The sequence below is a fragment of the Myotis davidii genome, unplaced genomic scaffold (assembly GCF_000327345.1).
Source record: "Myotis davidii unplaced genomic scaffold, ASM32734v1 scaffold199, whole genome shotgun sequence".
In the NCBI taxonomy this organism is placed as follows: Eukaryota; Metazoa; Chordata; class Mammalia; order Chiroptera; family Vespertilionidae; genus Myotis; species Myotis davidii.
Window position 1 is genome coordinate 3,916,686 of NW_006290680.1, and position 22,080 is coordinate 3,938,765.

Below are 22,080 nucleotides of genomic sequence, written 5' to 3' on the forward strand. Positions count from 1 at the left end.
ATCTAAATTATTTATAACAGGGGTCAGCAAATTACAGCCTGTAGGCCAGCACTGTGAGCCACAGAGACCAGGGTGAGGTGTCACCCCCTCTTTGGCCATTCTCCCCGTCACTCCCCATGCCTGCCTTCCCAGCCAAAAGACATCAGACATGCCACACCTCTGCTTAGGGTCCATGCTGGCTACTATGTACATGTTAGGGCTCTGCTGTCGGCAATCACTGGGTACTGAGAAGCAGAATCTCAGTTTGAGTGTCTGGCCTGTGCCAGGCTCTCTATGGAAGAGAAAGACATACTAGAATCTGAGTACCACTAGGGCAGGAAATAAAACTGACCCTGGGATTGCCCCCAACCAAGGCATCCCACAAGTCTAGTCATTTCATCCTGAGACTCTCAGCAGCAAAACACAAAGTGTGTCCACCAATCAAGATAGTCCACATCAGGCAGGTAGGGCAGGAGTTTTCTCACTTATGTAAGTACCTACGTAATATCCTCAGATCTCACTTCTCGCCTGCCAAAACCTAAAATATTTGCTATTTGGCCCTTTACCAAAAAAAAGTTTGCTGACCCCTGACCAAGAAGGCAGCACAGAGATGTGGAGAGCTGGAAAAAAGTAACAAGTTAAGAGATATAAGACTAAGAAATCTGGAATCTCTGAAAGAAAGACTAAAGAAAAGGAAAGAGAATGATTTTTAAAGAGGTAACAGCTGGTAAATTTTTTAAATTGATGAAAGGGAATCTATAGATATAGAAAGCAAATGACAGATACACTAGAGCAAACTATAGAATACCAAACCCAACAGGAACTGCTGAAGAGCTGCCTGAGACTAGACAGATTATTTCCAAAAGAACAATTAGATGAAAAGAAGGCTTTTCAATGTCAACATGGAAGCCAGAAGACAAGAACTAAGAGAAAATAACTATCAATCTAGAATATGATTTTAGGTATGTATCAACTCAGGTATATCTTCAAAGAACAAGAATTAAATAAAGCCATTTTCAGATAAATCAAAACAAAATATATTTACCAATAGAGCATGATGTTATACAACTCCAGAGGCATTAAATTTATTCTATATGGAGTTCTATAACACAGAGGCCCTATTTGCCAATAAGACCTTCACTAAAGGAACCTCTGAAGAAAGTACTTTAGGAAGAAAAAAGTGATCCTATGGAAGGTGTGAGATGCAAGAATGGTAAGAGCAAATAAAGTGTAAATGAGATAAATCTAAACAAACACTGTCTATTTAAATAATAATGAAGTTAAATAAAACCTAATTTGTAAGTCTAAAAAGTGATAGAACTAAAATACTGGGCAACTAGATCATGGAAGTCAGATCAGAGTAAATGGGTTTTAAGAAAAAGGGTTCAAATACTAACTATTGTCTTTGTTAATAAGCATGTATGGTAAAATTTAAAGGCTAACTACTAAAATAATAGAAACAAAGTATACAATCTCCAAACCAATAGAAGGGAAAATGGTAGGGGGAAAAACAAACCCACTTCAAACAATTTTTTTAAAGATGAGAAAAGGAAATTAAAAAAAAGGACAACAAATAGCATAAAGTAAAATCTATGTAAATGAGTTTAAGCAGTTAAAAAATTATCAGATTAAATAAAACAAGTCATATATATTGGTGAGACACACCTAAAATTTTAAAACACAGAATGACTGAAAATACTAGAAAAAGATACACTAGGCAATACTAACTAAAAGACAACTGTAATACTCTATTCATTCCAGACAAAATAGACTTTAAGACAAAAGCCATTATGAGGGATTAAGAATGTCACTATATGATAAGTCTCAATTCACCACAAAGAAAACATTCTAAACTGTCACGAATGTAGGCTGTATGATCCTACAAAATAGCCTCAGAATACATAAAGCAAAAATATAGGGCGTAAGGGGAAACCAGACAAGTGGAGTCCCATAGAGATTTCAACATACTTCTCAATAATTGATAGGTCAAGCTGACAAAAAATTCAAAAAATTCAAGTAACACTGTCTATTTTTAATAATTAAAAGCTTAATTTAATGGACTTACATGGAACTCAAGAACGATTAGAGAAAAACTCATTCTTCTCAAACAACATAGAACATTTATAGAAATTGACTATGTACCAGAACATAGAGCAAATCTCAGCACATCCATAACTGGGAAGAATGGGTCTTCTCTAAACATTGAGTCTTGGGTTCCGTATCATACATCCCCATTTCTGTATACATGGGAAAGAAAATCCAGTAATATTTTAAGGTATTGAGTTGAAAATCATCTGCAAGAGGCAGCTCTTACCCATGCCAACTGTCTTTAGATGCACATGTGGTTTTAGGTTTGGTATCGTCTGCTGCTGTTCTGACTGATGCTCTGACACTTGGGCCTTCTCCAACAGACAGAGATGCTATGGACCTAAAGAAAAGAAACAAAATTTACAGCTACAGCACTTATTGTTCTCACCAACCCAAGCAAAACTTGTTTTCTTTCTAGTTTGAGTTTCTCAAAAATTATTCAGCTTTTAGTGCAAATTTTCCTTTGGAACCAAATTTAGAGGATCTCTTAAAAGCCCACTGTTGCAAAATCACAAGCCAAAGAATGATTCTTAAGTATAGCCAGCAGCAGGATAAAAATAGACTTTAGGATGTTTATCTGGGGCAGATCAGGCCTTACGTCCAGGGAGAATGCTAATGACACTGACCACTTACTTTATGTGTGCAACCAGAGCTGGAAACTAAGTTTAGGAGCAAAAGCTTTAGGAGACTCAATCTAACTTGAAAATGAATACATTTACAAATATTATACAACTTTTAGAAAAATATTCTAATTTTTACAACTAATAAACTTGAAATATTTACTGAGTTAAATCTTGGCAGTTTGAAATTACACAAGTAATATGGGTTTCCAATAAAGAAGATGAAAAAATTTAAAAGAGAGAAGAAATAATTATCTATAATCTCACAACCTGGAGATTAGCAACATTAACATTTTGGTATGAATCCTTTCAGACCTTTCAAAACACACACACACACACACACACACACACACACACACACACACACGGCTCCTACCTCACATGTTGTGGTACTGATAAAAACCCTTTAGAAATATAAAACCTACTAAAGTAAAATAAAAAGATGTCCACTGAAATATAATTAAAAATAAAAAGTACTGGGAATAACTTAAATATCCAATAACAGAAAATACTGCATTATATGTATTACGGCAGATCTATGCGATGGAATATTAGAAATGTATTAAAAATTAAGTGTATAAAGACCTTTTAATAACATGAGAGAATGCTCATAATATTAAGAGGAAACAGCAGGGATAAGCACCTATACATACATTATGATCTCAACTGTGTACAAAAAGTATATGGTGTTATATATAGTCTATATATTAACAGTGACTATGTGTTTACTTCCTTTTTTATTTTTGCGAACTTGTCTATAATATGCATGTATTATTTTATAGTCAGATAAAAAGGATTATGTTGTTTTATAATAAATATATAGAGATTTGTCTTGATAAGACAAATACCACTAGAAATCAAAACCTGCTTAACAGGATCGTGCTAAATTCCAGGCAAGGCTTGGTTAGTTTATGAGTCAGTACCTCAGATGTCCCATTTGTAAGTCAGCAACAATATGAAACAACTAGAGATGTATGATACATTATACAAGTCTTATTCTGCTTACTCATGGTAATGACTCACCCCTTCTACTCTTATTTGTTCAGTTTTCTCGAATGCTCTTCACTGCTACTTCTCTTTCTATAATTGTACTCAAAGCAGATCACATGCTACAAATATATAATATTTGGTCATATATTATACAGATATTTTGAAAGGTTTTTTTAACGTTCCAAGTAATTTTTAAGAGTAGTGAAACAGCTTAATTTTATGCTCCAACTTTTTTTTTAATGTATTTTTATTGATTTCAGAGAGGAAGGGAGAGGGAGAGATAGATAGAAACATCAATGATGAGAGAATCATTGATCTGCTGCCTTCTGCACATCCCCTACTGGGGATGGAGCCCACAATCTGGGCATGTGCCCTTGACCACACTCGAACCCGGGATCCTTCAGTCTGCAGGCCAGCACTCTATCACCTGAGCCAAATCAGCTAGGACCCAACTTCTTAAAATACCAGGAAAAGAATCTGTATATCAAGAGTTATTTATATAAATGTAAATACTAAGAAATTTTGTATGTATACATATATATATGCAGCATTCCTAGTATTTTCCTGCTTTAAACATTTTTTTTTTTTTTTACTGTACCCAAAATCATGAAAGCATACACTATGACCACAATCTGGAACTGTTTGTCTGCTTTGTTTCCATTCCCAAAATGGCTTATAAAGTGCCAATCAACTTTCATGGCAAAATGACCACAATATTGAAAAAACCACTGGGAAGAGAGAGATACTTATTTGAAGTATCATGGAAGCAAATGTGAGCATCTGTAACAGCTATTACACAATTAGTATATTTAGCATAAATCAGTCTATTAGTATAAATCTCATTTGGTAGGCCAAAATAGTGTTAGCAATAAGCAGACAGCTATAACAACATCTATTTAATTTTTACTATCTGCCAGGTGCTGCATGCATTTCTTCCATGTTGTCTTCAAGGTACCATATAAAGGAATGGTTACGAGCACAGGTTCTGGAGACAAACTGTCTAGGTCTCTTACCAATGTGACCTTTAAGAAGTAGCTTAAATCATCTGTGGCTTGTCTGTAAACTGGAATAACAGTAATAACTATCTTCTAAGTTGGTAGTGAGGACTAAATAATGTATGTAAAGTACTCAGGCTAGTGTCCAGGACATAGTGATATAATTTTTAGTGATTATTATTATTACTTGTTGTGGAGTTTTGTACTCTGAGTTTCCAGTATTTGGTTTCCATTCATGAAAATAAATATTCTTATATCCATTAAAAATCTGATGTTTCTTCTGGCCTGGGGCAAAGAATGGGGATGAGAAGAATACTGCACACAACATTTTGCAAAGGGTGAAATTTTAACATTCAGACAGCAGCTGGTCTGTAGGTGCTCTAATTATTTTGGCCAAAGGGTCCAAGATTATTGATCTCTGCGAGAGAACCCTAATGAATAGGTTTCCATAGTGATTGTCTCAGCAATAGAGCCCATGAAATCGACAATGTCTGCAGAGATTTCTATTGAGGTAATTCACTTTTAGTGAAAAATACTGTGATTCCCTAGAGATATACGAGAAAATCCTTAACGGGACATCGCTTGATAATGTTTGATTAAAAAAGAGGGGGAAAGCACTCCTCAAAGTTAAGGAAAATCAAACCACGGAACCTTGGAGTACAAATGAACTACAACTTTTCAAAATTTAACAGAAGAGTTTCTTTTACAAGAAATACAATGCTGTGCAGATTTGGTAGAATGTCACATTATTAACATTTATATCTTCTACAAATAATGAGAAATTTTAGTAGAGAAAAAGCTCTTCAGAAAAAAGGCTATGTAAGTCTAGTGAATAATTCCCAAATAACATATTATATATATATATAATTACCCTGATGCATCCACTCTTAATTTCTTGAAAGCAGTTTGTAGACTCTCCTCCTCTCCATCCTTGGCTTCGGATTTCATTGTGAAACTTTTTACACTACTATGATGTTCCCGCTTATACTAAAAAAGAAAATCAAAATAAAATGAGCACAGTGACAACAGGTGGGTCCAGAAGTATATATTTTGTTAAAATCCTTATTCCTGATACTATTATTGTTTGTTAGAGGAGAGGGGAACAAATTTCCATTTCTAAAAAGAAGTTTCAGTGTAGATGATTTCTTGAATTTATTAAGATAGAATTTAAAATGCCCAAATACTTGATGCCAATATCCTATTACACAGTTTTTGGAAACAATATCACCTAAAATCTGTTTAAATATACTTTTTTAAAAGGAGGAAAATCTCTCCATTTGTAGAAGTCTAGAAACCTATAGACAAAATAACCTTTGCATCAGAAATAAAAGGGAAAAGCCAAACGAATAGCATTCTGATTCTTTAAAATGCTACTATTTACCTAGTCTAACCCTAAAAATTCTAGTTAAGTATAACTTCATGATACATGGCAGCACTTCTCTAAAGCAATCCTGACCTGAATATCATTATTCATATCCAGATATCAAACTGGATATGAATATCAAAGCAGAATTACAAACATGTTTACTGATTATTCCACAGTTAACCTATAAGGTTGATACCTTCATTTTTTTAAATAGCATTGAATATTTTATTACAAAAGATAAAAAATGAATTATACTTACAATTCAAAAAAATATAAAGAACTTAGCCCCTCAAAAAAGAGGTAGGAAGAAAAAAGAGAAATTACTGTTCTATAGATGAACATTTAAGTGATGTTCAATTTTTTAAAGCCAAAAAATACAAAACAAATAATCAAGTTTTTTCTTTCCACCCTGATTATAACATTTAAACAAAGAAAAGGGAAAGGGGAACCAACCAAAGCAACAAGAAACACCACTGAAGTATGTTAATAAATTCTTTGAATCTAGTTGCCCAACTATTTTTTCACTTGGTAAAAGATACTAGTTATTTTTTCAACTAGTATCTATAATGTCACAGAGAATCTGAAAAACATTAAAACAAACAAAAAACAGAAGATGGGGAATTTCTGAAGCGAAGGAGTCACTCTACCTCTTCTTTCTTTATTCCTAACCTGCTTGCTACCCCTTACCCTCCCCCCACCCCCCTGGGGGCTCCCAGAGAGCAGTGCCTCCCTGTAGAGCCCTGGATCCTCTGAGTCCCTCTCTGCTCATTTCTCAGGGTGGGCTTGATGCATTGTGAGACCTCCAATATTCCAAAGGTCAGAGTGTGTTGTAATATGTTAGATATAATGTGACCATGTAGTACCAATGAAGCAAGGAATCAAGATGACTCCTTTCCTTTTTTATTTAGGTAGAGGAAGATATTTTAGTCAGCTCTCTCCAGGGAATGAAACATTGAACACTGAAAACAGTCTCAAAAGAACTCAGCTAGCTTTCACCTCAACTTCTCAAGACAAAAAATTTAAATACATTCCCACATATATTTTGCTGGTTTATTTAACCAGTGTATGAACATTATCAATTCTATACTTCACTGGTTTCTAATCTTCTAGATGTAGAGGATCCTCCCCGCCCCACCTCCCACACTAATGTCCTATATACCTAGGAAGAAGGGTGAGCAAAGATCACATTCTAATAATTTTAAAGCCCACCGCATCTGAAAGAGTGCTATCGTAGGTTGTAAACAAATTCATCCTGCAGGCAGAACTACAGTAAAGCTTGACTTACAGTTTTCCTCAATTACTTTATAACCAGTCAGTCAAATGCTCACTCGGAGGAGTGGCCTTTATAGAGTTAAGTCATCTGAGCCGAGTCTCCCCAGCCCTGCAGAACCCACACTAACCGTCTCCCGCCTCTCTGGAAATCAGTACATCACTTCTAGATGTACACTGCTGAATTCTGTAGGCGGAAGTTCTCTCCCCCCACAAATACAGAATTCTTACCATGGGCGCAAGCACTAGGCTTGACTAGGGGTACACGGGGGCACTTGACACAGACCAGGGCCCGGAAGCCCCTGCCTGTGTTCCTGCCCGAAGACTGTGTTTAGAAGCTCTATACCCAAATATGTAACTTTTAATTATACAGCGCTGATGTAAGAACACTGCAGGTGACCTCTAAAATCTGGACGTTAACACAAACTTAGTTAACATTCTTGTTGACACACTCAAAGTTAAAAGCCAAAACAGACCAAAATAAAAACTGGCTGCAGACGAAACGTTTAGGAATGAAGTTCCATCTCAATTATTTTCAGACTTCAGCATTTTTGATTACTCACCTTTTCTCTCGGTTATATTAACCCTGAGCAAAGATAAGTGTTAGGCACGATCTTAAGCGCTAAATCAGAGCCTGTGTGTAATTCACAGAAGGCTTATTATGCTCCTCGGTATTCCTACCTTCCTATTCACTCACATCAAGAGCTCTAGGACAAACTCCGGGGAACACAATTCACATTAAACTTGTGGGAGGCTTCCTTGCCGTTTTCACAGCGCTGATTTCTTGAACAATCTCCCAAAAGATCAAACTGTTAAAGGCCTATTCGAAGTTACTTTGTATTGCTTTAAGTCAAATCACACAGGGCAATTTATGCCTCCGGTTTCCCCCAACCTTTCAAAAATGACAAGCAAAATCCTTCTAAGTTCCTCCATCAAAATTTCTGGTTTTCTCTGACTTTCAACCAATAGCATGTGTCACAATCTTATTTCTATCTTGCCGTTTTCACCAAGACCTCTTTCAACCTCGAGCCTAGGAGAGACCTGGGGGAGAATAAACGATCCGCGCGTCAGCGCGTCATCACAATGTTCAAGATTTAGGAACTGCCCCGGCCCCCCGGAAGCAAGCGCGGAGTCGGGGAAAGAAAGCCCCGTCCAGCGAGTCTCTAAGTCGCCAACAAGACGAGGTTGAAACCGTCGGCCTCCCGAGATGAAACACAGTCACACCTCTCTCTCCACACCCACTTCAACCCCGACACACGCTCTTTTGCTAGAGCCAGAGCACAATGTTGTTCTTTTCACCCGGAATCTGGAGGGGTCGCAGTTGGGAAGGATCGGGAGAAAAGGTCAGAGCCCAGCGGGGCTCGGAGAGCGGGGAGTTGTCCAGGAGCCCCCAGGTCTGGCTGCCTGGGGTCTCCTGCTGGGAGGCGGCCCCTCCAGGACACTCCCCCGTCCAGAATGAGAGATTTCAGTTGGGCGAAGGCGCCAGGGATGCAGGAGGAGGCAAAGAGGCAGCCAACGAGACTGGGGCTCAGAAACGAGCGGGAAAGGGCGGGAAGGGGCAAAGGGCGGCCGACGAGGGTGAAAAGGGGAAGCTACGGCCCAGCGGGAGAAGGCGGAGGAGCAAGACCGGGCAGGAGCAACGAGAGAACAGGAAGGCGGGAAGGGGCGATACAGCGGAGCTGGGCAGGGCCAGGCCGCAGGAGCCGAGGAGGTGGCGAAGACGCCCAAGCCCGGCCCGGCCCCGCCGTCAGTGCCCGCCCGGGCGCGACGCGACAGGAGGCGGACGGACCCGAGGAAATCGCTCGCGGCCAGGTTGGGCCAGGGGGCCGAGGGGCGGTGCCGCGACCCCTCCCTGTCAGGACTCTCACCTTCTCGCACTCTGGTTACCCAGTCCCGTCGGTTCAGCTAGTCTGTCCCGGATCACGGAGCCTGACCGACCCGGATCCAAACCCGCGGAGGGGGCGGCCCGCGCCTCCGAGTCGCACTGCGCCTGCGTCACTCGGGCACGCGCCCCGCCCTCTAGTTATGCTCCTCCCGCCTCCGTGACTCGGCAGCGCGGCAGGCGGCGACTGCGCAGGTGCGGAGCGGCGGCCGCGCCTCTCAGACGCCTCGCACCCGCCCTCTCGGAAGCACGTGCGCTTGCGTCATTTCCTGTTATTCTCTTTGCTCCCTCCTCCGTGCGCAGTGGGTTCGCTCTGGGCCGGCTCGCGGGGCGCGTCTACTTCCTCCTCCCTTGTGCGCGTGAGTAAGCGCTGCTCTTCACAGTCGCGAAGCAGCCTTCGCTTCGCGAGGCTCACTGTGCTTGGAGCTCTAGCTGAGCCACCAAGGCAACGGAATTCCTTGGGGTGAGGCCAGGGTGGGCGTCTTCACGGCTCCGGAGCCCCTCGGAGCGCCTAGCCCGTCCCCTGGGTGTTAGAATCTGGACCGCCTGCAACATCTCCAGGACTCAGGGACACCACACCTCCTGGGCTTGCGGAGAAGCAAGGTGGTACCAGACCGGGGCCAAGGCCAGGAATGGAGGCTGGAATTGCCACTGAAAAACCTTCGCTTTAGCGCCCCTGTTGTTTGACTGGAGCGACTGCTTTCACCTCTCTCCGCCTCAGTTTCTCCATCTGTTAAGTGAAGAATCTTAACAGCCAGTGTCGTTTTTCTCAGGCATGGACTCCTTTAAGAACCTGGTGAGAAATAATAGACCCTTTCAAAGAGAAATGCACCACATGTTTAGCAGCGTTTTAGACAGTCCACCCAAGTAGGTGATTTTTTAGGGATTTTTCCACTTTTATGATTCTGATGGTTGCCCCGATGGCAGGCAGGGAAGGGGTGAGCTGGGCAACAGCTGGCGGCCCCTCCATCCCGGACTAAGTCTGCTGATCTGGTTGTGCCTCCTCCCCTCACTCACCAGCTCCACGTCTCCGCTTCTCTGAGCTTGGTGGGAAAGAATGGCTTTCCTCAACAGACTTGGGTAGAGGTGGTTTCGGCTCAGCCTAGGGTGGGAGTTGTTGCCTGAACCCCAACTGGACCCTCCCACCTCCATTCCCCAGTACTTAGATGCTGTCACCTAACTGGACAGACCTCGGAGCACCCAGCCCACGTCAGGGAGTGGAGTCTACGGGATATTGTATAAGGTGGTCACACACAAAGCATGTCATGCGACCTCGGTGAAACGTTTAGAAGTCTCCTGTTCACACCAGAGGCCCCACGGATAGGGCACGAAAGAATAGCTACCTGTTCATGGTAAAGTTCCAGCATAAACCCTAATGACGGTAATAATAATGGCGGCCCTCTGCGGTGCAGCAGCTATGTACACGTTCTACACCTGCGGTTTTACACCTGTTACAGCGGAGGATGACTGGGACGCCCAGAGGTTAGAGAACTTGTTCTTGCTCCCCTTGGCCTGTGTCACACAGTGCTAGTAAGTGACTAGGATTTCATCTCTTGAATGCCTGTCTCTCAACATCTCTTAGAAAAGAGTAGAAAAGGAAAATAGACATTTTCCCCCCTCAGGAGTTGCCAAGTGACCTGCATCAAGATGAAATATGTTTTAAACTATCATTTCAAAATATTTCTTCAGATAAAACACATCCTTGAGGACAAAAACTGTGTTTAGATCAGTGGTTCTCAACCTTCCTAATGCCGCGACCCTTTAATATAGTTACTCATGTTGTGGTGACCCCCAATTTCATTGTTACAAATTGAACATAATTAAAGCATAGTGATTAATCACAAAAACAATATGTAATTATATATGTGTTTTCCGATGGTCTTAGACAACCCCTGTGAAAGGGTTGTTCGACCCCCAAAGGGGTCGCGACCCACAGGTTGAGAACCGCTGGTCTAGATCAATGAATTCCTGGAGGTTAGTAAGTGCTACATGTAATTTTGGTGAATTCTTCAGTTTACCTTAACTTCTACCCCTTATGGCATCAAATACTAAAGCCCCAAATGTTTTAAAGTGCTTCATGTAAGCATATCTCCATGAAGTTAGATGTTTTTTGAGAATGTGGTTTATTACTTGGAGTATTTGGAAGGCAGGATCCCTTGCGAGGTCAGTAGGTGGCACCATTCACTAACGCGGGAAATCCAGGAAGCCAGCCGGTTTGGGCAGAGTTCAGTTTTGGACACAAGGAATCTGAAGTGCAAATGAAAGTAGGAATCAGGTTAGGAAGGGTCTTAAAGGCCACGCCAAGGGATTTATTCTAGGAACCATGGAAGCTGTGGATGAGAAGAGGAAGGACCATGTTATTTTAGAAAGATTACTCTGGTTTCCACCTGGATGGCACAGTATCCAGGCCTGAGATGGCAGTGCTCTCGAGCAGGTGGAGGTGGGAATGGAGAACAAGTGAACCAATTGAAACTTGTATAGATCAGGCTTTGATGAGAGATTGTGTGCAGAAGGAGCAGTGGGAGAAAGTGGGCTGACAATTTGCTTTCTAGTTTGAGCAACTGAATGAGTATTGTTGCCTATTTCTCATGTAACTACTGAACCTAGCTGACGGAGCAGGTGAAAAACAACATATATAATTTTATATACAATTTTTATATTTATATATAATTTTTCATTGATTTCAGAGAGAGGAAGGGAGAGAGAGAGGGAGAGAGAAGGATAGAAACATCAATGTTGAGAGAGAAATCAATGAGGAGGAAGAATCATTAATCAGCTGCTTCTTGCTTGCCCCCTACTGGGGATCTAACCAGAAACCCAGGCATGTGCCCTAACCCGGAATCAAACCATGACCTCCTGGTTCATAGGTTGATGCTCAACCATTGAGCAACACTGGCTGGGCAGAACAGCATTAAAATGGAAAATAATAGTAAAAGATAGTACTTTTATAGCTCATACTGTGTGTCAGAGATGTCATTCTAATCTTCACAACAATCCTATGAGATTACTAGTACAATTATCTTCCAAATGAGGAAACTGAAGTAAAGTAACTTGCCTGAGATTACATAGCTAGTAAGTGGTGGAGCTAGAATTGGAACCAAGGCAGTCCTGCATGGCTCCTACCAGGAATGAACCCACAACCCGGGCATGTGCCCTGACCTGGAATCGAACTGGTGACCTCTTGGTGCATGGATAGATGCTCAAACCACTGAGCCATACATGTGCCCAGGTGCCCATACATTTCTTGTGTCTCCAGTTGGATTCTAAGCTTCTGGAGGGCAAGAATTATCTGTTACATTTTTCTCAACTTTCCCTCCCTGAGCTCCTATTCTCTCGGTGTAGGTTAAATGCCCCCACACTGTGTGCATCCATAGTACTTCACACTTCCTCCATCATCTCAGGGGCTGCATCTTGTGTCCCTGGTACCTGGCACAGAGTCTGCCACCGTATGTATTGAATGAGTGAGTGAGTCCATCAGTAAGTCAGTCAGCTCAGCAAATACTTACAGTTGCCTATTGGCTTTTTAGAACCATAACTGGGATCTCGACTCCTTTGACAGTGATGTTAGCAGCAGGGCCTTTTACTAGAACATTCTATTTTTTTGGCGGGGTGGAGGGGACAAATTGGTGAAAGTTGGGGAAGAGATTAACTGCACTTAACTGGCATTCTCTACATAACCCCAGAGCTGTCTGCTATTTGATACTTGCCTTTCTGAAATGTTGGGTCAGAGTGGGGAATGAATGAGGACTTTGGAATGCTTGACAGATGACTCGGCCACATCCCTCTGCACTGGTTTGGATTAAGTCTGCAGCAACTTCAGTCCTAGTCTCAGCGCTCCAGGAGGATGGGAGGCTTTCCTTGATAGTTACTGATCACTTGCAGAGGGAGCCCAGGATTACAGATTCTCTTTCCTTCATTGTGATAAGGCCCTTGACAGTGAGTTTTCAAAACGTAAAGACCCAGGGTCTTGCCTTCTCTCAAATGTCCATTCATTTGAACTTTAATCTGTATGATGACATCAGGAAGGTGTTAGGGCCAAAAATCTAGCAGTAAAGCTACAGAAGAAAATGGGTAAATGGTAAGGACTGGAAGGGAGTATTGAGCAGGGCTTCAGGGGTGCTGGTAACATTCTCTTTCTTGATCTGATGTTGCTCATAGTGTGTTCAGTTCACAAGCTGTACACATCGAATATGCACTTTTTTCTGTGTGTATGTTAAATGTCAATTAAAAGTGAAAAGCTTTAAACAAGTATTTGTGTGTATGCCACAGATATGTTTATTAGATTAGGGTGAGCTGTTCTTTTTACCCCTTTAGTTCTTGACCTAAACTCCAGGTTAAGAACCACTGAGCCACCCTGGCCGGGAAAAATTAACTAATGTTTATAAGTCTTTTATAATTTATAAAATGCATTCACACACATGATTGCTTTGACCCTTAAAACAACTCAGAGTTTATTGTGTTTATCTCCATTTTACAGCTGAAACCAAGAGAGGTGAAGCCACTTCCTGAACTGAGGAGTGACAGAGTCAGATCTCAAATCCCTGCTCTTCCCAAAGCATGATGCCTTCAGCCAGAAGGATGAGAATTATTTTGGGAGATGAATACCAGCTTTGGTTGAAGGAATAAGAACCGAAGAGAAGTTAAAGGAGTTGGAACCACAGGTAGGAGTGATTCAGCAGGGCAAGCATGTTAGGCCCCTGGTTGTAAGAGCCTGTGTGTCTGGACCTGCTCCTGTTACTTTGGGGTGCTCCTATTACTGTGTGACTGGGCTCCCACTTGCTTTTTCCTGGGCCACCCACTCTGCTGGTTGGCCCTTGGACAAGTCACTGCACTCTCTGAGTCTCAGTTTGCTCATTTGCAAGATGGAAATAACTACCCCTCTCTGCCAACTTAGGAGAATTGCTTTGAGGATCTGATGAGGTGGTGCATATAAAGCTGCCTTGAGAACTTTAAAGTGTGCAGCATGAGGAACCCCTGAAGCCAAGTTTACTTATCCCAAGAGAGGGAAGGCAGGACTAATGAGGGCTTCTTTCCTTTTCTCTTTTTTTTCTTTTCTACTTTGCATTTTTATCTATATTATTTTACAGTGTCCTTGTTGTAAAATGATACAAGTGATGCTGAAATATTTAAGGTAGAAATGGAAAATTCCATTTGCTACCTGCCTGTAGCCTTCCATCCTGCTGCACAGATAGATCACCAGTGTTTGTGGATTAGTACACCTCCTGCCAGGCTTTAAAAAAATATCACACACGCGTGCGCGCGCGCGCACACACACACACCCCCCGCCCTGGCTGGATGGCTCGGTTGGAGGGTCGTCCCATACACTAAAAAGATTGTGGGTTCGATTCCCAGTCAGGTCACATACCTAGGTTGAAGGTTTGATCCCCAGTCAGGGCACATGCAGGAGGCAACTGATTGATGTTTCTCTCTCTCAAAATAAAAAAAATCAATAAGAACATCCTCAGGTGAGTATTTTAAAATATATATGTGTGTAAGTATCTATATATATATTTTTCAATACACATGCACTTGCTCATACAACTTTATTCTTTAGATTTCACAAAAATGCCCTCTACATTGTTCAGCACCTTTCCTCCCCTTCCCCTCCACCCTTAACAGTTTTATCTTGAAGAGCTCTCTACATCAGAGCTATTTAATTTTTTCTATATCTGAGCATGTATATAGTCTAGGAACAGATGTCATTTGGATCATTACTAATTTTTTTAAACGTTATCAATGACGCATGAAAATGCTTGTCAAACAAGTTTCTACTATAAATGTATTTTGAAGTAAAGTTGCTGGTGACACAAATTTTAATATTTAATGATATCAAATGCCAGATTTCACTCACACCAGTGGTGTTTGGGGTAGACATTTGACAGTGTCTGGGGATATATTTACTTGTCACTAAACATCTTAAACTAAGAAAGTCCCCTCAAAACAAAAAATTGTGTTTGTAATGCTGGAGTTGGCAAACCCTGGCCCACACCTTGCCAGTGCTGGATATTGCCATTCTTTTTAAACTTGCCAATCTGGTCATTTGAAAAATGATACCTTATTTTACTTTGTACCTCTTCTGGAGAATAGACTTACTTTTACTTCTTACTTTATATATTATTTACATTTGTTATAATGAACATGTATTATTTTTGTTTTGTTTTTGAAAACCCATTAAAGATTTTTTACAAATCTATGTCTTTGATTATCACTATGCAGTTTGTTCTTAAGATTTAATTATGTACATGCCTGCTGGTTTTTCCCTCATAAGGTATAGAAAATAAATCCTCAATATAGACCTTAAGAAGTCATCAATACTTCAGGTTTAAGTCTCCATCCTCTGGCCTTCAGAATTGCTCTGTTGCCCTTACAAAGCACGTTCTCCCAGAGGACACCAAGACCCAGGAGCCACCTCCAAGAATCATCATCACAGCCCAGAGATACTCCTGACCACAGACCACTGCTCCAAAAAAAAATGTTCTTGCACTGGCCTACAATACCCACCATGGACTCATCTCCCAAACACCAGAAAGAAATCCTCATTCTCATTTCTCTCTGTGAAACCTGTGGTCTATTTACCCTGTGAATTTCCCAGGCTGGCGCAGCTGAGCCAAGCCCCGGGGGCTTCTGTGGAGCCCAGAGCTGCTGGCATAGGCTCAGGTGCAGCATGAATATGTTCGAACACCCTCCAATATGTCCTGTCAAATGGAAAAAAGGTGGAGTCCAGTCCTGAGCCCTGCCCAACATGGCAAAAACTCCTGGAGAAGTGCCCCCTCCTTTCATTTAGCTCAGAGCAAGCCGGAGCCAGCCTGGAGGAAGTGTCCGTGGAGGACCTGTCAGTAATAACTGGATACTCCCAAGAAAATGTCCCATGTGGCCAAAATGGCCTGGGGTTACCTGCAGCCTTTGCAGATCACCCAATAGCGGATTTGCAAGTGGGCGTACAGCTCCTGCCCTGGTCCCAGGAACAGGACTTCTGCCAGCAGTTTTGTGCTATGGTTTTCCAGTAAGCAAAGGCATATGTGGAGGCTGCCTGCCTGGTCTAGTGGATCTCCACTCTCTAGAATGCACACAAATCATGACAATGGAATGGAGTGTACAATCTGTGAGGCCATGAATGGCTGAGATAACCCCTGCACTTCTGACTTAGTGAAAGAGAAAGCAGTAAGGGGTTCACAGTGGGAAGGGAAGGGAGTGATAGAAGGAAAGAATACCAGTCTGCACGTCAGGGCCTGAGTTCTCCTGCCTGGCTGTACCCTCAGACAGATAAATCACTTTACTACTTTGGGCCTCAACTTCCTTGCTAACTGGTCATTGGAAACATTCCCTCTGTTTTTCAACTTGCATGTTTCTCAAAAATATTCCCAATTATATAAAGCTGGCTACAATGGTTTAGAGATTTAAAATAGCGTTTAGAAACAATCCACTTCCTATTGGTTAGTTTTTCCTACTCAAAAGTAATAGATGCTCAGAACAGGAGGAAAAAGTCAGATGATACAGCCAAACAAAAAGTAATTCATGGAGAATACCCATAATTCCACCCACTCAGCAACCATACTGTTGATGTCTTAGTGGGACCTGTTCAGATAAGCAGTTCTTAATTGGTGGATGGGTGGACTTTGGTGGGAGAGAGCTCCTGGATTACTTAACAAACCCCTTTTCATTGGCCATTTGAGATACTTTAGTTGTTTTGCCATTACAAAAAAAATGTGCAAATATAAGCTGGATGAAAAGGAATTAGAACTTGAGAAAACAAGAAGAAAAAATGGGTAGTTTGAACACCTGACAGAAATACTTTAAAGAGCACAAAAAGATGCCTAATTATCCTACAGTGCACCAAAATTACCAGTGAGAGACAAGGGCTTAATGGGCATTTCAGCTGTTTAAGTAAACATACTTACTGGGCAAGTGCTATAGTATGCTAGACCGTATAATATGAACTCCACAGGTAGTTCAGCCTCTGACCTCACTGAGCTTTTAAACTAGTAGAGACCAACACAGAAATTGTGCATGAACAATAGTTTGTGTCTAACCAAACTGCCTTCATGACTGACTGGCACAGTAAACTGTAACCTCCCTCCCCCTAACTTCCTCTGATTGGCCCCAGAAATTCATAAAGCAAGTCTGTCTGCCTGTTCAACCTACAGATCTTTACATCTTCAGGTGAAGCACCCAGTCGTCTGTGCTGTCCTTCCCTGGCAGGAAGGGCCTGCAAGCTCCCTGTTGATTCATCACACAGGGCACGTGCCCAGACCTTCCAACAAAATATCCGTGAACAGATGGCCACAGCATGGGGACAGTGAGGCCCCAACCTTTGAGGACAGACTATGCTGGTAACAATTGAAAGGGTTCTACAGCTTCAGGAGGTGGGTGGGGAGGGAGAACAGATGAGCCAGCCCTGATTGGAAGACCTGGTCTGCTGTCCTCCCAGAAAGAGCCTGTGTGCCTTAGATCAACACCTCATAGTAAGCTGTGTGCTGATCTTCAGGTGTCTTGTTGGACTGTGGATTCTGATTCAGCAGGTCTAGGATAGGGACTGAGACTCTGCATTTCTTACTAGTTCCTAATGATGTGCTGATTCATTCTTTGCTTTGCTTTGCTTTGCTTTGCTTTGCTTTGCTTTGCTTTGCTTGAGGATGTTCTTTCCATTGATTTTCAGAGTGGACTGGAGGGAGGGAGGAGGAGGAGGGAGAAAAACATTGATATGACACACATCGATTGGTTGCCTTCTGCATGCACCCCTGGGGCACGAACCTGCAACTGAGATTTGTGCCCTTGACCAGGAATTGAACCATTGACCTTCAGTCCAAGGGCAAACACTCTAACCATTGAGAAAAACTGGCCAGGGCAGTGTGCTGATACTTTAGACCACACTTGGAGTAGCAGAGCCTTAGGGATTGGTATCACAATTCCTTGGGATGCTTTAAAAATACAGAAAGTTAGATTTATCCAAAGATTCTGATTAAGAATCTTCTGATCCATTTCTTCAGTAGGTCTCCACCCAGACTGCACATTAAAATCTTTTGAAGAGGTTTTTTTCTTTTTTACTGCTAATTCCCACTCATGTATCTCTCTATATATCTATTTCTCTCACTCCCCTTGATCCCCCTCTCTCCCCCTCTTCCTCTCTGTCTCGCTCTTTCTCTCTAGTTGCTTTAGTTTGAAAAGCTCTTTCAGGTGGCTCTGACAACCATGCAGTGTGGTGTGGGAGCAGAGGCAGTGGTTCTGAGTCCGGGCTGCACATCACAGTCACCTGTCATCTGGAAGTTTTACAAAATGTCAGTGTCAGCATTTCTAGGGTTGGGACCAAGAGATTAGCATTCACAAAGCTCCCCAGATGAGTCTAAGCTGTAGCCCCTGGTGTAGAGCCTGCTGTAAGAATCATCTGGGATTCTTGATGGAAATACAGGTTACCATAGTCTTCCTTGACTCAGATTCAAGGTCTGGGGCAAGGTTCAGGAATCTGTGTGTGCAACAAGTGATGTAGCTGATTCTTATGAGATGGCAAGTTTGGGAAACACTGAGATAGAGAGAATGTCCCTGGATTGGTCTCAGACAGCGCTCCTGACTGCATAACTTCTCATAGCTCACTTAGCCTCTCTGAGATTTGTTTCTTCATCTGCAAAATTGAGATGATAATAACTACATGAGGAAGAGATGGGTAACCATCCCCCAGATATCTGTGTCCCCAGTCCATAGGATAGAGTTGTTGGAAAGGGGCTGCACAGGCCAGGCACTATGTTTCCCAGCTCCGATTAGCCTTTAGGGGGGCAGCCACAGGACTGAATTCTGACTGAGGGAAGGTGGGCAGAAGGAGGAGTGCTTCCATGGTCCTCTGCTCTCTTCGTTATCTGCCCTTTGGATTTCAATGACCATTGGATATCAGTGCCTTGGTGATCTTGGATGCCACATGGGAAGATTGACAGAACTCCCTGCTCCTCTGCCCGCCCCCCCATGCTGCTAATTGGACTTTATGTGATTGAAAAATGAGCTTCTGTGTAAAGCTGCTGTGATTGAGCAGTTTATGAGTTACAGGGCTGTGTGAACTAGCATACTGCCTCCAGGATTGTGACAACAATTATCTAAAGCAGAAACTACAAACGGACAATGTAAAGGCTTAGATGTAACCCACGAATATATTTTGTTATGCCTGATTCTTAAAAATTTAACAACACATTTTAAAATGAGCAATTTCAAAACAAATATCTGGATTCCCAGGTTCTTGAAAATCCAGAATGTCTATTGGCTATAGCCAGGAGCAGCTGTCCCTGTAGAGTAGAACTCATGCTCTGGTCTTCACAGTCTCCACCACATCCTGTGGGTTCATACCTGGTCTGCCTCATGTTTATAGCATTTCTCTGGTCTCTGTAGCTTCCTCAGTCAGCAGGCCCTGATGTAATAGATGTAGAAATTAGATGCATTAGCCAGTAGGATTTTTCACAAAGAATTCCTTCAGGCACCTTCTAACTCCCAGGAGAGCCATCTATCTGCTCAGAACTTAGAAGCAGTCTCCTGAATGATCCGTCCAGGCTGAAGGATGTCACCCACATGCACCCCATCTGTGTCTGTGACCATTTCAGCATCTGCATTTGGGGACAGTGGCATGAGGAGAAAGAGCTCAGGTGTATCAGGATCAGATCTGGACCCCGTTCCCAGCTCTGCTGCCTCCTAGCTGGTGATTTTGGGTCAAGCATTTAGTGTTTTTTGAGCTTCAGTTTTCCCATCTGTCAGGTGTGGAATTTAGTACTCTTCTTGTGGGATTTCTGTAAAGGATCTGGCTAAAGGACACTCAGACCATGTTAATTCCTTCCCTTTTTCCTATAGTTCAAAGACCAGGGCCAGCTTGTCCCTAATAATATAAGGCATAAATCAAGCAGTATCTGTTTTTTAACAATTTTGAATATTTTTTAAGATAGAAATAATGCACTTCTATCTAGGTGTGTTAGTCTGCTTGGTCTGCCATATCAAAATACCACAAATTGGGTGGCTTAAATAACAGATATATTGTTCTCACAGTTCTAGAACCTGGAATTCAAGATCAAGGTCCCACCAGGGTTGGTTTCTGGTGAGACCTCTTCTGGTTTGCAGATGGCTGCCTTCTCACTACATCATCTCATGGCCTTTCCTTGGTGCTTGATTGAGAAGAGAGATCTCTGGTGTGTCTTCCTTTGATAAGGACACCAGTCCTATTGGATTAAGGCCCCACCCGTATGACCCAGTTTAACCATAATCACCTCCTTAAAGGCTCTATATCCAAATACTGTCACATTTAGGTTTAGGACTAAAACATATGGGTTTTGTGGGGCTATAATTCAGTTCACAATACTAGAAAAACCAGAAAACCCAATTTTAAAAAATCACTCGGAATTTCCCTTTTATTCCTGTCTATACCCACCCCAGTTTAACTACATAACTACTTTATTGACTATCCTTCTATAATATTTAAAAATTTAATTGCACATTCTTTTTTGGTAGCCTTTTACATTTTAAATATTATAGTAACCTAAGCTAAAGAGGACTTTTACAGTAAATTATTACTAGAGGCCCAGTACATGACATTCATGCCGGGGGGGGAGGCGCTTCTCAGCCCAGCCTATGCACTCTCTTGTAGTCCAGGACCCCTTGGGGGATGTCCACCTGCCAGCTTAGGCCTGCTCCTGGGGCAGGAGGGAGGGGGGCGGGGGTAGTAGTGGGCCTAAGCCGGCAGGCGGACATCCCCCAAGGAGTCCTTAGCATTGCTGCGCTCACCAGCCATGAGCCCGGCTTCTGGCTGAGCAGCACTTCCGCTGTGAGAGCACACTGACCACCAGGGGGCAGCTCCTGCATTGAACATCTGCCCCCTGGTGGTCAGTACACATCATAGTGACCAGTCGTTCTGCTGTTTGGTTGATTTGCATTTTAGGGTTTATTATATAGGATAACCTGTTTTTAATTGTAATCTTTTAATTGTAATTTTTCTCATTTAGTGGATATAAATTGTTTCATGGAATGAATATACTCTCATTTATCTGTCTGGACACTTAGAATTCTATTGTCTATAGACTTGGGTGTTTGTTAACTCTTGACTTTGGGTCAATGATAACTTCATCCATCTGAACATCAGTTTGCTAATCTGTGTTATCAGGATAATAAAAATATCACCTCAGATAATGATTATAAAGTGCTTCACAGGAAAACCCTCATGGCTGTTACTATATTACTAGAGGCCCGATGCACGAAATTTGTGCATGGGGTGGGGGGGTCCCTCAGCCCAGCCTGCACCCTCTTGCAATCCAGGGCCACTTGGGTGATATCCAACTGCTAGTTTAGGCCCGATCCCATTCCTGTGGGATCGGGTCTAAACCGGCAGTCAGACATCCCTCTTGCAGTCCGGGACTGTTGGCTCCTAACCACTCTGCCTGCCTGCCTGGTCGCCCCTAATTGCCTCTGCCTTGGCCCCTACTGCCACAGCTTTGTCCAGAAGGACATCCGGAAGGTCATTCAGCGGTCTGGTCTAATTAGCATATTACTCTTATTATTATAGACTAGAGGCCCAGCGCACAACATCGTGCACGCGTAGAGTCCCTAGGCCAGCCGTGGGCAAACTATGGCCTGCGGGCCGGCCCGTTTGAAATGAATAAAACTATTGAAAAAAAAGACCGTACCCTTTTATGTAATGATGTTTACTTTGAATTTATATTAGTTCACACAAACACTCCATCCATGCTTTTGTTCTGGCCCTCCGGTCCAGTTTAAGAACCCATTGTGGCCCTCAAGTCAAAAAGTTTGCCCACCCCTGCCCTAGGCCTAGCCTGTGATCAGGGCCATGTCCGCTGCCCCATGCCACTCACTGCCACTTCCCCACCGCCTTGCTGCTGCTCGCAGCCCCCTGCTGCCGCTCACCAGCCCCCAGTC

At 42.5% G+C, this 22,080-nt stretch overlaps 2 protein-coding genes across 8 annotated transcripts in view; one reads left to right on the forward strand and one right to left on the reverse strand.

Annotated features, from left to right (window-relative positions):
- Positions 1-9,296, reverse strand: part of OSER1 (oxidative stress responsive serine-rich 1) — a 10,850-nt gene extending 1,554 nt beyond the window's left edge. Inside the window, exons 1-3 of one of the 3 annotated variants that reach the window (XM_006763765.2) lie at positions 9,176-9,291; positions 5,544-5,659; positions 2,294-2,407 (exon numbers count right to left, since the gene is read on the reverse strand). In XM_006763765.2, coding sequence (XP_006763828.1) covers positions 2,294-2,407; positions 5,544-5,620 — 191 coding nt within the window. In that variant the 5' untranslated portion in view covers positions 5,621-5,659; positions 9,176-9,291. Of the gene's footprint in view, positions 1-2,293; positions 2,408-5,543; positions 5,660-7,870; positions 8,460-9,175 lie in introns of those variants that run through there. The other 2 variants (XM_015563929.1, XM_015563930.1) reach the window with 2 other exon arrangements.
- A 175-nt stretch (positions 9,297-9,471) lies between these two features.
- Positions 9,472-22,080, forward strand: part of GDAP1L1 (ganglioside induced differentiation associated protein 1-like 1) — a 38,367-nt gene continuing 25,758 nt past the window's right edge. The window contains exons 1-3 of one of the 5 annotated variants that reach the window (XM_015563923.1): positions 9,472-10,719; positions 13,667-13,850; positions 17,334-17,519. In XM_015563923.1, coding sequence (XP_015419409.1) covers positions 17,514-17,519 — 6 coding nt within the window. In that variant the 5' untranslated portion in view covers positions 9,472-10,719; positions 13,667-13,850; positions 17,334-17,513. The remainder of the gene's footprint in view (positions 10,720-13,666; positions 13,851-17,333; positions 17,520-22,080) is intronic. The other 4 variants (XM_015563924.1, XM_015563925.1, XM_015563926.1 and 1 more) reach the window with 4 other exon arrangements.